This window comes from Kickxella alabastrina, assembly GCF_025024165.1.
Source record: "Kickxella alabastrina strain RSA 675 chromosome Unknown BX661scaffold_13, whole genome shotgun sequence".
Lineage (NCBI taxonomy): Eukaryota > Fungi > Kickxellomycota > Kickxellomycetes > Kickxellales > Kickxellaceae > Kickxella > Kickxella alabastrina.
The window spans coordinates 240749-256508 of record NW_026251484.1 but is presented as its reverse complement, the minus strand read 5'-3'; the positions used below and the strand labels follow the sequence as shown (position 1 = coordinate 256508).

The 15760-nt window shown below is 41.9% G+C and overlaps 3 protein-coding genes across 3 annotated transcripts; all 3 read right to left on the bottom strand.

Moving 5' to 3' along the window:
- Positions 1-169: 169 nt before the first annotated feature.
- Positions 170-1729, bottom strand: BX661DRAFT_183349 (putative cytochrome P450 monooxygenase; the record flags this gene model as incomplete). The annotated part of the gene is made up of 1 exon (XM_051536212.1): positions 170-1729. One exon carries the CDS (start codon positions 1727-1729, stop codon positions 170-172), a length of 1560 nt encoding a protein of 519 aa, XP_051391226.1.
- Positions 1730-2329: 600 nt separating this feature from the next.
- Positions 2330-4110, bottom strand: BX661DRAFT_183347 (cytochrome P450). The gene has a single exon (XM_051536211.1). It carries the CDS (start codon positions 4008-4010, stop codon positions 2451-2453), a length of 1560 nt encoding a protein of 519 aa, XP_051391225.1. The 5' UTR covers positions 4011-4110; the 3' UTR covers positions 2330-2450.
- Positions 4111-11523: 7413 nt separating this feature from the next.
- Positions 11524-14873, bottom strand: BX661DRAFT_193989 (calcium ATPase transmembrane domain M-containing protein; the record flags this gene model as incomplete). Its single annotated transcript, XM_051537836.1, is given in 4 exon segments — positions 11524-13755; positions 13771-13912; positions 13933-14612; positions 14757-14873. The coding sequence occupies 4 exon segments, from the start codon at positions 14871-14873 to the stop codon at positions 11524-11526; spliced, it is 3171 nt and encodes a 1056-aa protein (XP_051391224.1).
- Between the last annotated feature and the right edge of the window lie 887 nt (positions 14874-15760).

Here is a 15760-nt window from a genome sequence, read left to right as displayed (position 1 = left end):
CAATGCGGGCTAAAATACTAAATATAATTTAAACGCGTAATAATTATACAAAATTGGTGGCATTTTTAAACCATAGTTGTCAAATTATTATTATTTAGTTGTCATTTTAAACAAACAAGTTGGTTGCAGCAAACAACAATAAAGTAATAAAGTAATAAAATAATAGAAATCATACCCGCATTGAAATCAAAACATTGCAGTCGCGCTCGGGATGCTGCGGCACAGTTGTAATGGCAACAATGCGGGGCATCACAATTGGCAGTCCGTTATTATCAACCCTGTCAGGCGTAAACAGCGAGTCGGCAGGAATCTCCAAATTGTACCTATTGAAAATATTGGCCAGCGTCGATTGCATTTCTATCCATGCCAGGTTCTTGCCCGGGCACACCCTTACTCCGGCACTGAATGTCAATACAATCCGCCTGTTTGCTTCGTTGTCCAGGAACCGCTCAGGGTAAAACTCGTAAGATCTTTCCCACACCTCAGGATTAGTGTTAACACCCGTGATACTCACAGTGCAATTATACCCTTCAGGAATAAAGTGACCATGTAGGGTTGCGCCACCAGGAGAAATAAACCGGGGCATGGTTGTGGCCACTGGTGCCAGTCGCAGAGACTCGTAAATGCAAGCTTCAAGGAACGGAAGACTGGTTTTGGCCTCACTGTAGCTAATTATATGGTCGCGATCAAATACCGCACGCACTTCCTCGACTACTCGAGAGTAGTAGTGCGGATGCATGAGGAGCAGGTGGATAGTCCAGACCATTGTGTTGGAGGTGGTATCCGAGCCAGCCAACATGTTGAGGATTGTCTCGGCAACCACCTGGCTGGATGTCATTCGGATGCGCGACTCGGGATCCTCAGCATCAATGTACGACTGCAGAATATCCTTGGGTTTGTTCTCGTTGGGTTGCAGGCCACTCAGGAGCTTTTTGCGCTCGCTGACAGCCCTGGCACACAAAGTGTGGAACGCATCAAATTTGTCGTAGAATGACTTGGCAATGAACTGACGAAACAGAGTAGTCTTGACCAAAGGCATAACTGACTGCAAGAATATAAGCATAAATGTGCTGTGCACCCACTTGACAATTTGCGTATCCCCCGATGTCAGCGACCTGTGTGTCTGTCCAAATCCCAATGAGCCAACAATATCAAAAGCCATAAGCATAAGATCATTGTAGTACGATACCCTAGCTGTTAGCCCATCCGCAGATTGCTCAATGTCTCGGTCCCACTTGTTGAACAACTGCTTGGGTCCGGCTTCCAGAATGGCTGGCTCCATCAGCTTTAGGTTTGCCACACTCATTGATGGTCCCATCTGTCTGCGGCGCTGTTTGTTTAATTCGGGGTCGACGGTTAGAAACATGTTTGGTTCCATGATCTCAATATTGCTATAGCGCTTGTCCTTCAAGAAGGCATGTGTCCCCAGTATTATTTGACTGTCTTCAGGGTCGCAGATAGCCACTCTAGACGGGGTCATGACAAATATGCCGCCATATTTTTTGTTGTGGAACTTAATGAATTCAGGCTCCAAACCACGAACTTCGTAAAAAAACAGGGCTAGACTGGTAATGCGCGGCCAGATTGAACCAGGAACGTTGCGGAGAGGCGAGAAATAAAGGGCATAGATTAATTTCCAGCAAAAGTAGGCAACGAGTCCGCAAAGAATGTTGAGTGGCTGGAGTAGCTCCCACAGGGGGTTTGCCAAAAAGGCAGGAACAAGACTCATGGCGTTGTCTTTAAATTAGCTGAGGGTAAAAATGATAAAGTTCTAAGTTATAATTAAATAAAAAATGAAAGAGAAGCAAAAACAAAAGTTTCTCAGTTGGGAGAGCAGCAGCAGCGGTGGTAACGAGTAGACTATTATGTGGGACTATTGCAGACAGCGCTTATTTTATAATATTATAAGAAAAGGTAGTGTATATGAGAACAGACAATAAAAACAAAAAAATGAGTAAGGAAATGTTTCAAAAAATGTTAGTGGCAGCTCAAAAAAGACAATGACAACACTATTATAGTAGATAGAGAGGTATTGAGCAAACACAGCGATTGGTGGATGGCTATGTATACAGGTTCACCGCAAAACCAGAACAATTGTTGTTCTTGTAGACAATTAATCATCAAAACGCCACGCACTATACAATTTCTGATTACAAAAGAAAAAAACGAGCGATAAAACAATATATTTAATAGATCCTATTGTGCCCCAATTTCCAAACATCGATCAAAGTATCTTGATCTGAAAATGACAAACAATCAATAACGGTATGTTATATATATTAAAAATATATTTTATAAAAAAATCTCGAGTTGACTCTTGCCAACCTTTCTTTCATACACAGTATTTTGGCCATTGTGATTGGTACCACTATTGTCATATTTAGTCAGCTTTAGGCGCTGTTATTAAAATTGGTACAACACATCGCAAAGTAACAAGTTAATTTATTAATTCATACACGCCTTGTAACTAAAACAACGCAGTCGCGCTCAGGAAACTTTGACATACAAGTTGTAACAAGTTTACGAGGCATCAAAATTGGCAGTCCGTTATTATCAACCCTGTCAGGCGTAAACAGCGAGTCGGCAGGAATCTCCAAATTGTACCTATTGAAAATATTGGCCAGCGTTGACTGTATTTCCATCCATGCTAGGTTCTTGCCCGGGCACACCCTTACGCCGGCACTGAATGTCAATACAATCCGCCTGTTTGCTTTGTTGTCCAGGAACCGCTCAGGGTAAAACTCGTAAGATCTTTCCCACACCTCAGGATTAGTGTTAACACCCGTGATACTCACAGTGCAATTATACCCTTCAGGAATAAAGTGACCATGTAGGGTCGCACCACCAGGGGGAATAAACCGGGGCATTTTGGTTGCTACAGGAACTAACCGCAGAGACTCGTAAATGCAAGCTTCAAGGAACGGAAGACTGGTCTTGGCCTCACTGTAGCTAATTATATGGTCGCGATCAAATACCGCACGCACTTCCTCGACTACTCGAGAGTAGTAGTGCGGATGCATGAGGAGCAGGTGGATAGTCCAGACCATTGTGTTGGAGGTGGTATCCGAGCCAGCCAACAAACTGATGACTGTCTCGGCAACCACCTGGCTGGATGTCATTCGGATGCGCGACTCGGGATCCTCAGCATCAATGTACGACTGCAGAATATCCTTGGGTTTGTTCTCGTTAGGTTGCAGGCCACTCAGGAGCTTTTTGCGCTTGCTGACAGCCTTGGCACACAAAGTGTGGAACGCATCAAATTTGTCGTAGAATGACTTGACAATGAACTGACGAAACAGAGTAGTCTTGACCAAAGGCATAACTGACTGCAAGAATATAAGCATAAATGCGCTGTGCACCCACTTGACAATTTGCGTATCCCCCGATGTCAGCGACCTGTGTGTCTGTCCAAATCCCAATGAGCCAACAATATCAAAAGCCATAAGCATAAGATCATTGTAGTATGATACCCTAGCTGTTAGCCCATCCGCAGATTGCTCAATGTCTCGGTCCCACTTGTTGAACAACTGCTTGGGTCCGGCTTCCAGAATGGCTGGCTCCATCAGCTTTAGGTTTGCCACACTCATTGATGGTCCCATCTGTCTGCGGCGCTGTTTGTTTAATTCGGGGTCGACGGTTAGAAACATGTTTGGTTCCATGATCTCAATATTGCTATAGCGCTTGTCCTTCAAGAAGGCATGTGTCCCCAGTATTATTTGACTGTCTTCAGGGTCGCAGATAGCCACTCTAGACGGGGTCATGACAAATATGCCGCCATATTTTTTGTTGTGGAACTTAATGAATTCAGGCTCCAAACCACGAACTTCGTAAAAAAACAGGGCTAGACTGGTAATGCGCGGCCAGATTGAACCAGGAACGTTGCGGAGAGGCGAGAAATAAAGGGCATAGATTAATTTCCAGCAAAAGTAGGCAACGAGTCCACAAAGAATGTTGAGTGGTTGGAGTAGCTCCCGCAGAGCGCCTGCCAAAAAGACAGGGACACTGGTCATAGTAGTGATTTTAATAAGCTAATGCAAGATATGAATGAGAAATAAGAATAAAGTTGACATCAAAACAGCATTGGGGATAATTGTAAAAAAACAGTGCTTGGGCTCCATGTAAAAAATATTTCCCTCAGCAAAAAATAATGTTGCATATTGAACAACAATAAACAATAACATGCGCATTAAAAAACCCGTTTGTAATTTTATTCATGATAGGTGAAATCGGATACAAGTTACAAAGCACAAAAAAGTACAAATAAAAATTGCATTGATGTGCCTTATTTATTACGCTCCGCATTGGTAGACATTGATTTTGCAGAGATAAAACAAAAATTTCTAGAACAAAATATGTACTTATTGCATATTTATGCGTGCCAATCATTTTTTTGCCTTTTATGATTCCTTTAATTACAAGTCGTATTTTTCAACAAACCATTCTAAAAATAAAAATTAGCGCAATGCTCATTTTAAATCATAAGTGCACACGCACAAATAAATAACAGAAAATTATAATGTGTATAGAAAAAAGGATCTACCAGATTGTTCTCAATAAACAAGCCAATTGATCAATTTTATTTTATTTTAATAATAACAGCATACGACTGTGGTTCCTTTGTTATTTGCCAAAGCCCAAATTCAAGCGCATAATTTTCAAAGTTTGATGATGCACAGTAAAATAATGTTATAAAATGTAGCAAACAAAAGCTAGAGTTTAACGTACATTTTAATAAGTACTGTTGTAATTTGAGTGAAGCACTAATTGCCTATTGTTAAAGTTATATTTGGGGTTTGTTATAGTTTTTATTATCAAGGGAATCAAAAGTAGAACTAGCGTTGGCCTCATCTTATATATGTATCTTGTTGCCTGTGTTGTGCACTCTGTTAGCGAGAACTGGGTTTTCTGCAAACACCCCAGTATCTTGGCAAGCCAATGTTGTGGTTTTCACATATGTGCGCTCGTATGTGTACATTGCAAAATAGGGAGCATATCTGGGCATCATAGTTATGCCTCCCTAATTTACTCCTGTATAATCCAATTAGTATCCTATCAATCGGCATGCAGATGGAAGCTTGTTTCATGATTCTCAACCTCGAGATCCACTTCCATATCTTCGGGCTACACCACAAGGTTTTTAAAATAAATATAATTTATATAAAGCCTTAAATTTACCCGAACTAACTTTGCAATTACATTTTTTTGTATAACAACAATACCTTTAAAATAAAAATTTCAAAGGTATCTAATATGTTCAGCACAAAAATTATTTATATGATTAATGCAAATTGATTTGTCTATTCCCAAATCTCCGTATGTACAATATATTTTTATGAGCGCCAGATTGTGATTGGCGTTAGTGTTAATGTTTTCAAATTTTTTTGCATTTTCTAAAGCCATTAATTCTATTCAAAAGGAATTTACTTTATAAACTCAATATTTATCGTGCTTTAGCTTGGTTGTGCTTTATAAACATGCATATGTTGCCCTAAACTACACAATTGTTTGTCTTATTTTGGTCAGATGCAGGGAGTAAATTAGAAAATCAATTAGTTTGTGCTTCTGTTAAAACTCTCCGGAGGGTAGCAGAGACATATGAAAATAAGCATATGTTAAATTGAACAAAGTGTGGTGCCCAACACACATTTCAAGCCACTATCTTCCCTTTTCAAGAATCAAGATTGCCCTCATGGCCACTATACACATTTCTGTTATTGCTAGCTGATATCAAGGAACACCATGATGTTTACAGCGCTGCCCACACAGCGCTGCCCCCTTTTTCAGTTAAGTAAGTAATTTTTAAGACTTGAATATATCGATTTAGACCCACATTTTTATAGAGCACGACACAAAGAACCAACCACTACATATTTGGCGGCTGGTTCTTAGTATATAAAAAAGCTATTAAAACAAGAGTTGGCTAAGGGAGAACTCTCCTCTGCAACTTCCACATTGGCTGGCAATGTTTTGGTAGCCATCATTGTGGCTATAAAGGAATTCAAACACTGTTTAAAACATTATTAGATGAATAGTTCCATAAAGCGAACTAAATGCATGACACTAGTAAACCCATGTAGTAATGGGTTTGTGATCGATCTATGAATTAACAATGCAATGTTTACACCACATGTGCATGACCGGGGGGGGGGGGGGTGGCCACAGGGCTCCGACAGGGGGATGTCAGGAACATCCCCGGCCGGATCGCAATATTCCTATGCACATAATTATCATTTGTATTATATAACTATTTTTGACAATCTGAAATTACCATTTAAATATGGTTTTAATTGCAGTGAATAACAGTTTAGAGTGGTGTGAAAGCGGGCTATTAAAATAAACTCGATGGCTTAATTGTTGTAGTTTGACAAAAGGGGTCAACAATTTCCAATTTCATATGAGTAACAGGTCACAATTTAGTCTAGCTATCCAGTAAGATAACAGCTATATTTTTGATTTTCTCATTGAAAACTCAAATAGGTCGGCATGGAATTATTTTAGCCAACAACATACTTTGTTGGGTGTTAAAATCACCAGGCTCTGAGCGCCAAGCAACCTAAATATGTTTAAATATGCAAAGTGCCAATATTGCACTTGTAAAGAATTAAAACGATTTGAGTGGCCACAATCAATGCAACGTGTAGCCAAATTATATTAAACCCAACCACAGAACTACTCGGTTTAGTTTTTATTTTCCATCAGCTGAGAAATTTCATAGGATATTTCATGTGCATATTTGCATTGAGAGTATAAAAAATCCGTAAAAAAGGCCTGGAACATGCTATAAAGCTCAGGACGTGGGTATACTAAGTAAGCCTTGAAAATATCCTAAAAATCTAAAAAAAGTTAAGCTGAAAATGGCAGCACCGTGTAGTTGGCGCTATAAAGGTCTTGTTGACATTTGATGCTTAAGTATGGGGATAGTAGTGTTGTGTTAAAAGTATTTATTATCCAAAGAAATGAACTGTTATGTAAAAGGGGGAGTGTGGGGATCATTATTGTAATAACGTTAGAAGGATAGGTGTTAAATTATAAAGTTTTATTACTAGTGTTTCTAAAGTGCTATTATCGTCGACCTCATTTTATATATATAGCTCATTGTCTTTGTAGCACACACTGGGAGTTATGTGCTCCGTTCGGGAGAACTGGTCCTTATAAAAGTAACCCGGGTATCTGATATGGCATAATTGGCGTATCTGTATTCGTGCGCTCAGCGCATCTATTTTGAGACAGACAGTATGTCTGGATGTCAACAGCGGCGTCTGATTTAGTCCCTTGTAATTTGGTTAATATCATATCCATCGGCAAGCTGGCAGGAATCTGTCTCATGATCCTTGCCCTCAGCGTCTACCTCCATATCCCCGGGCTGCATAACATAACTAAAAAAGCTAAAGGATGAACAGCCTTCACTATTCATATTCATTAGTATTTATATGTGCGTATGAATTCCCGCATATCCAAGTAGGGAATTAACTGGCGATTGATTCATTAATCAATCGCCGGGGACAAGCCTGATTTTCTTATATCACAAGTAGCGTGAAATGTGAGTTGGGGATCACACGTGTAATCCTGCAAAAGCTTTCTTTTTGTTCTTTTAAATTTGCTCAACCCATTTATTCAAAGGGGGATACGTGGAGTAGCTATTGCAAAAAATCCTATGCAATAGTACAAAGCAACCTTTATTCTTGCACATCATGCATAGTTTTAGTCAAAATAATTAATTGTAAAAATAATTAGCAGCAAACAAAAACATATTTTTGCCTACCTGTCATTTTCCAACTGAAAAAGCCCATCCATTTTTTATTTTCACTTCATCATATTATTTCCTACATATTTTTATTTTACCTATCATTATTTTCAGTCACTATAGAATTTATTTAAAACAAATGCTGATCTTTAAATTACTGGCTTTTCTGGTAGCTGGTCTATCGCTAGTATCATCAAGCACTGTCAAGAGACAGAGTCTATTTTCATTAAATGTTAATGCACAGAATGACGTTACTGATATGCAGTATCCCAATTACCTTGTACTTATCAAGGATACTACGAGCACCCAATGTGAAGTTGCTATTCTTGGTGAGAATATTGGTTTAGTTGCTGCAACTGCATCAATTGGGATCCCAACGAACAAGGATCGTTATCTGGGTACAGTGTTGCAAATGTTCAGCCAACCCCGGCGCAGGCGATATACGGAAAGTAACAGGAGTAATAAGGCACCCTTCATATGATCCAACTACCTTTGCCAACAATCTTGCTTATATAGAGTTTGAGTCTCTTGTACAAGATGGCTCTTGGATGTGGGGTTTTATTGCCGATGACCCTAACAATTTGCTTAACCGTTACTTTACTTATCGCTCCCTGTCTAGCATTAGTCCTCCACAGGGCGACAAACTAAATGTAGCTGCTTCTATGGACCCACCAATTGACCTTTGCAAAGAGTATTCACCCTTGTATGCTGCACACCCTGATGACTATGTTTGCAATACCTTGACTGTCGGCTCAGTTAACAGTCCTGGGTGTGTGACGGGTTATAGCTCAATCTATGGAGCTGTGGAAGACATGGTGGCCATACATGCACTATACAGTTTTAGTGTCAGTGACGAAAGCACTGGCTTGTGCGGTGCCACGGGCCAAGTTATAAACTACTACACTGTTTTGCGTAATTACTTGCCTTGGTTTGCAAGCATTGCAGGCAAATCTTTTATATCTATTCACAGTGCCAACATGCCATACGTAGGCATTAGCACCGATAAAGACTTCCATGTTAGTATTATTACCCCTGCTATTGCTGGCAAGGTTGCAGTTAATGGATTAAGTGTGCAAGTACAGAATGTCCCCAAAGCTTTGTCGTCCTCTCTTTTGCCCATACCCACAACAGCAACATTAGCATCGCTCACAACAGCAATTCCCCCTCCAGTCATACCAACCATTCTGACCACACAAACGGATACTACAACTATTGAAGTTACTGAATCTGTTAAAACGTCGAGCACAGAATTTATTTCGACAACTACTGTTAACACTATTAGCACCACAGAAACAACCACTGCAACTGCAACTGGCACAGTTACAGTCATTGATACTACCATGGTAAGCTCCGTTATTGGTGTCACATCCATGGACGTAGCAACCTCGACCACATTTACAACAACAACGTTTAGCGACACCATATTATTCACAGCAACAGTGACAGATACGGTGACTGCTCCAATCATCAACACTGTAAATCCCCAGGGCAACAACATTAACATTGACCTTAATGCAGGTCAGGAAAATGCCGCTACTGTTACGTTCACAACCACCAAAACTGTATCCTCGGTTTCAACTATTACTGATACATCAGTGCTGTCTCTAACAACCACATTAATTTTATCTGACTCTAATATTCCTCAGCAAGCTGCCATAGGTGTTCTTCCTGCAAGCACCATTACTTCAGCAGATATCAACACGGTTACAGTCACCACAGAATCCACATATTTGATTACCTCCCTCTATACTGTCACTTATCTTCCCTCCATAACCAGACTTGATATTGTCCAAACAACTGTATCTGGGGTCACAACTGTCACACAGACTGTTCCAAGCATGTACATGGTCACAGTAACCCAGACAGTCACTAGTAAAAATGAGCTTGACCCTCTGGACACTTCTTCCGAGCTCAGACCTATTGCAGCGGTGGCTGCTAGTGACTCTAACGTGAAAAATGTTGCTGCCAATAATGTAAAAAAATTTAAAATGTCTGCTGGTCTTATTGCAGGTCTTTCTATTTTGGCTCTTGTACTCTTAGCTGGGCTGTGGTATTTTTTCTTTTACAAGGGAAAGCGCGATAGCCAGACTGACGGATACACCAACCAGCAGCCTGGAGGTCTGTCGCGAGTGCGCAGATGGTTATATAACAGTGACAAAAGTTATTCTCCCGGTCACATGGCCCAAATTCATTAAATATAATGGGGGTATAAGTTAAATTGATGAGTCTCTTTTGCATTAAACCTTTTTATTTATTTATTAATATAGGCAATTTCTCTACTCAATTTTCAATGCAAAACCAGTTTTCTAATTTGCAAGTAGGCTAGTAAAGTGTATTGAAACTCAATTACTTGTACTATATTGCTATGCAGCCCAAGGATATGGAAGTGGATGTCGAGGTTGAGAATCGTGAAACAAGCTTCCATCTGCATGCCGATTGATAGGGCACTAGTTGGATTATGCAGGAGTAAATTAGGGAGGAATAATTATGATGCCCAGATATGCTCCCTATTTTGCAATGTACACATACGAGCGCACATATGCAAAAACCACAACACTGACCTGCCAAGATACTGGGGTGTTTGCAGAAGAACCAGTTCTCGCTAACAGAGTGCACAACTGGCAAAGTGCACAACACAGGCAACGAGATACATATATAAGACGAGGCCAACGCTAGTAGTACTTTAGAAACATTAGTAATAAAACCATTTATAGATTATCCCCCTACTTTTCTAACACTACTACCATATTGCTCCTCACACCACCCCCTCTTATGACAACCTAAATATAAAAATAAAATGTGCATAAAACACAATCATGTACCCTGGGTATATCAGACCAGTATTTTTGTGGTTATTGGTTATTGGTTGATGGCGATCAACTGATTAACCAGTCTTGGCTGTTTAGCCACACAAACAATAAGTCACACAGTGACCAGAGCAATATGCTCTCTTCTCTTCACCTCACAGTGCATAGCACTTGTTATTAAATAAACTTCATAGCATTATACTTTATCTACACGTTCATAGAACGTTCCCTATATTCCAACATTGGTGCAATCGATAAAATACTTATTCAGGAGGGTTAACTATGTTTTTAAAGTTGAAACGTCTTAAATAATATTCTGTAAAACTTTTAATGCATACTCACGTTTATCGTCTTTAAACAAACTACAACACCGTTACCATAGTTGTATTTAAATATATTCTCTTTATCTAAGTAGATAATTATTTTTTTGGCTGCCATCAGTATATAAAATGGTATATTCGGTGCCAATGTCCTTAATTACAAAATTAAAATTTTATTTGTGTATCTACAATCAGGCATCACGTATATATACTTTGCACCATTTAGATTATCAATTTTTATATATGCATTTTTAATATAAAATTAGGTTTCTATCGACTCAATTTTTGGAGTAGTTATAGCATCTGTAAAACCAAGTAATAAACTAGTTGTTAGCGTAATCAATGAACAGGTGTTGTTAATAAAAAATAGTTGAGGAAAGGATGACAATTGGCCTCTTTATACAAAAATCTATGAAATCTATTATAATGTAAGGATAGTTGATTTTTTTAATTGAAATCCTTACTTTACTATTGCGCAGCATGTTTTGTTTTTGTTTCTTTATACGCAATTGTTTTTGTCCAATCATTTGCCAATGTCAATTTTTAATTATGAATATGACAATTTGTTTGTCACAATATAAATATATTTCGCTCTCAAAATTAATTAATTAATTAAATTAAATAAAATAACATAGTGACTAATAAATAAATACTACCAGGCAATTCGTGCCACTATGCTGGATGGACAGGTACGCACAACAAGCTTGCGCAGCTCGTCCATGCACAAGATAAAGAGTGCAAATGGAATAGGAATAAAGAAGAATGGTAAAGGGATGTGCGCCGTGCCAAAGATGCGGTTAAACCAGCCGACATAGCAAAACAAAAACACCACGCCCAATGTAAAAGGAATGGCGGCCAAAAGCCTGAGATTGCGAGTTGGCCCCCACAAGGGGTTCTGCTGGAAAACGCTCAGCCGCCGAGTGCGAGTGGCAAACATATTGCCCCACTGCAATATAACCAATGTCAAAAAATATATTGACTGCCCGGTGCGAAGCAGCAAGTTGAGTGTGGCCTGATCCTTGCCGTGAAAATCGCCCAGAGTCCACTTGTTAAATGCCAAAAACAAATCCCCAGGTGTAAAGCCGCCATGCCAGTACATGAACACAAAGAAAATTATGTGCGCAGACACCGCCTCAAGAATACCAATAAATCCAAATGCCTGACCAAAAAACTTGAGGTCAACTAGATGCTCCCTCTTGGGATTGCGCGGCGCACGAAGCATAATATCAGACTCGGAAGACTCGTACATCAGCGAGATGCTGGCCCAGACGTCTGTGAACATGCAAATAATAATCATGAATATGACAGACAGAGGGAGCGGCACACCCAGAAGCATGTTTAAAAGCATCGGAATAAGTTCAGAGAACGAGCCTGCGGGCATGAGATAAATGAGCACCTTCTTTAGATTCTCAAACACCAGGCGTCCGTTCTCAATAGCGACAATAATAGAGGCAAAGTTGTTGTCCAGAAGCACCATATCGGCGGCCTCCTTGGCTACCTCTGAGCCACCGCCCATAGCCACGCCGATATGTGCTGCCCTGAGCGCGGGTGAGTCGTTTACTCCGTCACCAGTCACTGCAACATAAAACTCGCGTCTGCGCAGCTCTTGCACAATGCGCAGTTTTTGCTCGGGCGTTGTGCGTGCAAACACAATCTCGCCGTAAGCGCAGATGATGTCCCAGTGCTCATTTTGCAAACTGCTGAACTCGCTTCCAGACAATACCAGACTACTGACTTTATCCTCATGGCGCGTGATTGCTGACACCAGCGACGAACTGTCTTCATCTAGCTGCAACATATTGTTCGCGGCACTGACAAATGTATTCTGCGCACACTTTAGCAATCCAGCATGCACGTCCTCAATAGTGTCCACTTTATCGTTGGTAATTATGTGACACTGGCGAGCAATGGCTGTGGCCGTCAGCGCAAAGTCACCAGTAACCATAAACACGCGAATGCCAGCCCGGCGGCACGTGTCAACAACATGCGGTATTTCCTTGCGGGGCGGGTCTTCGATGCTCACAAGGCCGACGACGCACAGGTTGCAGTTGTGAATAAAAACCACTCGCTCAAGCTCTGCCTGGTCATCCTCGAGTCCAGCAAAGGGGTTGGTGTCCGGAAACTCACGTCGACACAGGATCAGTACCCGCTGTCCTAGTCCCGACCACTGGTGCTGCAGACCTTGCAGTCGCTCTATGTTTTCCGTGTTGAGTGGGTGAATCTGGCCGCTGGAATCCTGAACAGTCGAGCAGCGTGGAAGGAGCACGTCGGGTGCGCCCTTGACCAGCAGTAGTGGCGGCGGTTGCGGCAACGACACGCTGTTGCTGGCCACAACTTTCTGCCGCAGTGAGAGCATCCACTTGTTTTTTGAGTTGAAAGGCACCTCAAACAACTTGCAATACTCGCCACACAGCTGGCTGACCGGACATATATTCTCGGCAAAGCGCAGGATAGAGGAGTCAGTCGCGTCGCCAATGATGCTGCGCTCGTCAATGGGCAGGCCGATTGTCGCCGGGTCAAAGGAAGCGCTGTTGCAAAGGGCGGCCGTTTCGTAAAGGCGCTGAGCCGCGGTAAAGCCTTTGCCGCTGGCACACTGTTGTCTGAGCGCGTCGGGCGTAAAAACTGCGTCTAGAAACCCAGCGTTGACAACAGACATGCGGTTGCAAGTCAGAGTCCCAGTCTTGTCCGAGCAGATGACGTTGACTGACCCGAGCGTCTCGACCGTTGTCAAGTTCTTGACCAAAACATTCTGATTCTGCATGCGCTTGGCAATGAGGGTCAGGGTGAGCGTGAGGCAGATGGGCAGGCCTTCAGGAACAAAAGCCACAATAACGCCGGCGCTGTTGACCAGTGCGTCAGAAATTAAAAGAAAATTCGGAAAGCTCTTTTGCAGCCACACAGCCCAAATGATGATTAGCGTGACGCCTATCAGCAGCGATAGAATGGCGACGATGGTAACAAAGCGTGTAATCTCGATTTGCAGCAGAGTCCGCTCAGTTTTCTTGCTTGCAGTCATGCGTGCAATGCGGCCCATGACGGTGCTGTTGCCAGTGGCAACCACAATGCCAATGCCAGAGCCTGCGTGATGTGCGTGCCCATGACGGCAATGTTTCGGGTCTCCAAATAGTTTTCATCCGTATAGTTGACCGTGGCCACGATAGCGTCGGACTCGCCAGTTAGCATTGACCGGTCAAAGCGCAGATCGCAAGTAACCTCAATAAGGCGCAGGTCAGCAGGTACCTTGTCTCCGCCGCGAACGCGAACAATATCGCCCTGAACAAGCTCGCCAGCAACAATTTTGACAAGTTCGCCATTGCGAATGACCATAGTCTCAGTGGGAAGCATACTGGTAATTGACGCCATCACTCGAGACGTAGTCCACTCCTGCCACGCGCTGAATGATGCCTGCAGTGCAATGACAATAAAAATTGCAATACCAAGAGCAAGGTACTGCGGGTTGGAGGGCTTGCCCAGCGGTTTCCACGAAATCCACACACATATAGATGCAATCCAGAGCAAGGGGCAAAAGCCACTAAACAGCCATTCAAAAATCTTCAGGAAAATGCGGTTTGGCGGGCTGCTGAGCGTATTGGGGCCGTCGCGCTCGCGCCTGCGCTTGACTGCTGGGTCCTCGAGCCCCTGAATCGGGCTAGTGCCAAATTTTGCCAGAGTTTGGTTGACGGTATCCAGGTGGAACTTCAGCGAGCTCAGCTCATCAGCATTTGAATTAAGCTTGTTTTGCTGGTCGTCGTAGTCGGCCTGGTGCTGGGCATGTGCGCTATGGATGTGCAGCTTGCAGTACAGCCATGTTTGACACTTTGAAAAAAGAGCTTGGCTTGCAGTAGGGCGCTGGTAGCGGCTCTGGTTCTGTCTACTCATTTGGACGCTAAGAGTGCGGTACTCGACAGTTAGCTTGCGCTCGAGTCTAAGCGCGGGGCTATTGCAATTGGCAGTTGGGGTCGCAGTTGCGTTTGCAGGCTCGTCGACAATTTGGATCTCCATTTGTAAGGGGACAGGTAAAAGTGGTTGAAACAAAAATAGTTGATACAATTTGGGTTCAGCTAAAAAAAAGGTCAATGTTTGAAAAAGATGAAGGCAAGACGAGTAAATATTAGAGTTGAAGTTGATGATTCCAGTTATTCTGCGGGAGAGATGTGTGAGCCTTATATTGGGCCGAACGGGGGCTGTTGCTGAGAAACTTTGTAGAAACGTAAATGTGGATGCAGGCTCGGGTGCGGGTGCTCCCCACCTTCCATTAGCCGAGCGCGCGCGTGTGGTTAGTTACATTGTTATTTCTAGTTGCGCATAAATTGAAGCCAAAAGTCCTTGTGGATGTCTTTTACTAAGTTCTCTATATTTGGAAAGCTTTGTTTGCTGAAATTTTAGTTTCTGGTTATTTCCAATTTTTAAATTGAAAGGGGAGGTGCTTGCGCTTGGTAAATCGACTCGCACTATCAGTTAAAAAAAACCTCTTTCATCGAATGATGGCGTCAAAAAAGTTTGAATATGAGCTTCGGGCACTTGAAATTGTGTTTCATGTTTTTATTCATCATCTTTAATCCGGACAATTGTAGCAAGCGAGGGCGCAGCAGGGGGTCACGGTTATTTATTTGAAACAAGGGGGGAGGTACAAGCCGTAGCCCCGAAATAAAATGAAAGCATTCATTATTTGGATGATGGGATTGTTTGCGCCAAATATTGAAAAGTGATTGGCTGAAAAAATGACACCACAATGAAAAAGGGGGATGGAGAAGTAATACATTTCTCCATTTTTTGTCTGCCTGAAAATAAAAATAATCCATTTTGGAGGAAAGGTAAATTTTTTTGATTTAGTGCCTAAAAAATAAAGTTTCTCTCCATTTCCCGAATTAAAATAATAAAATTTCCAT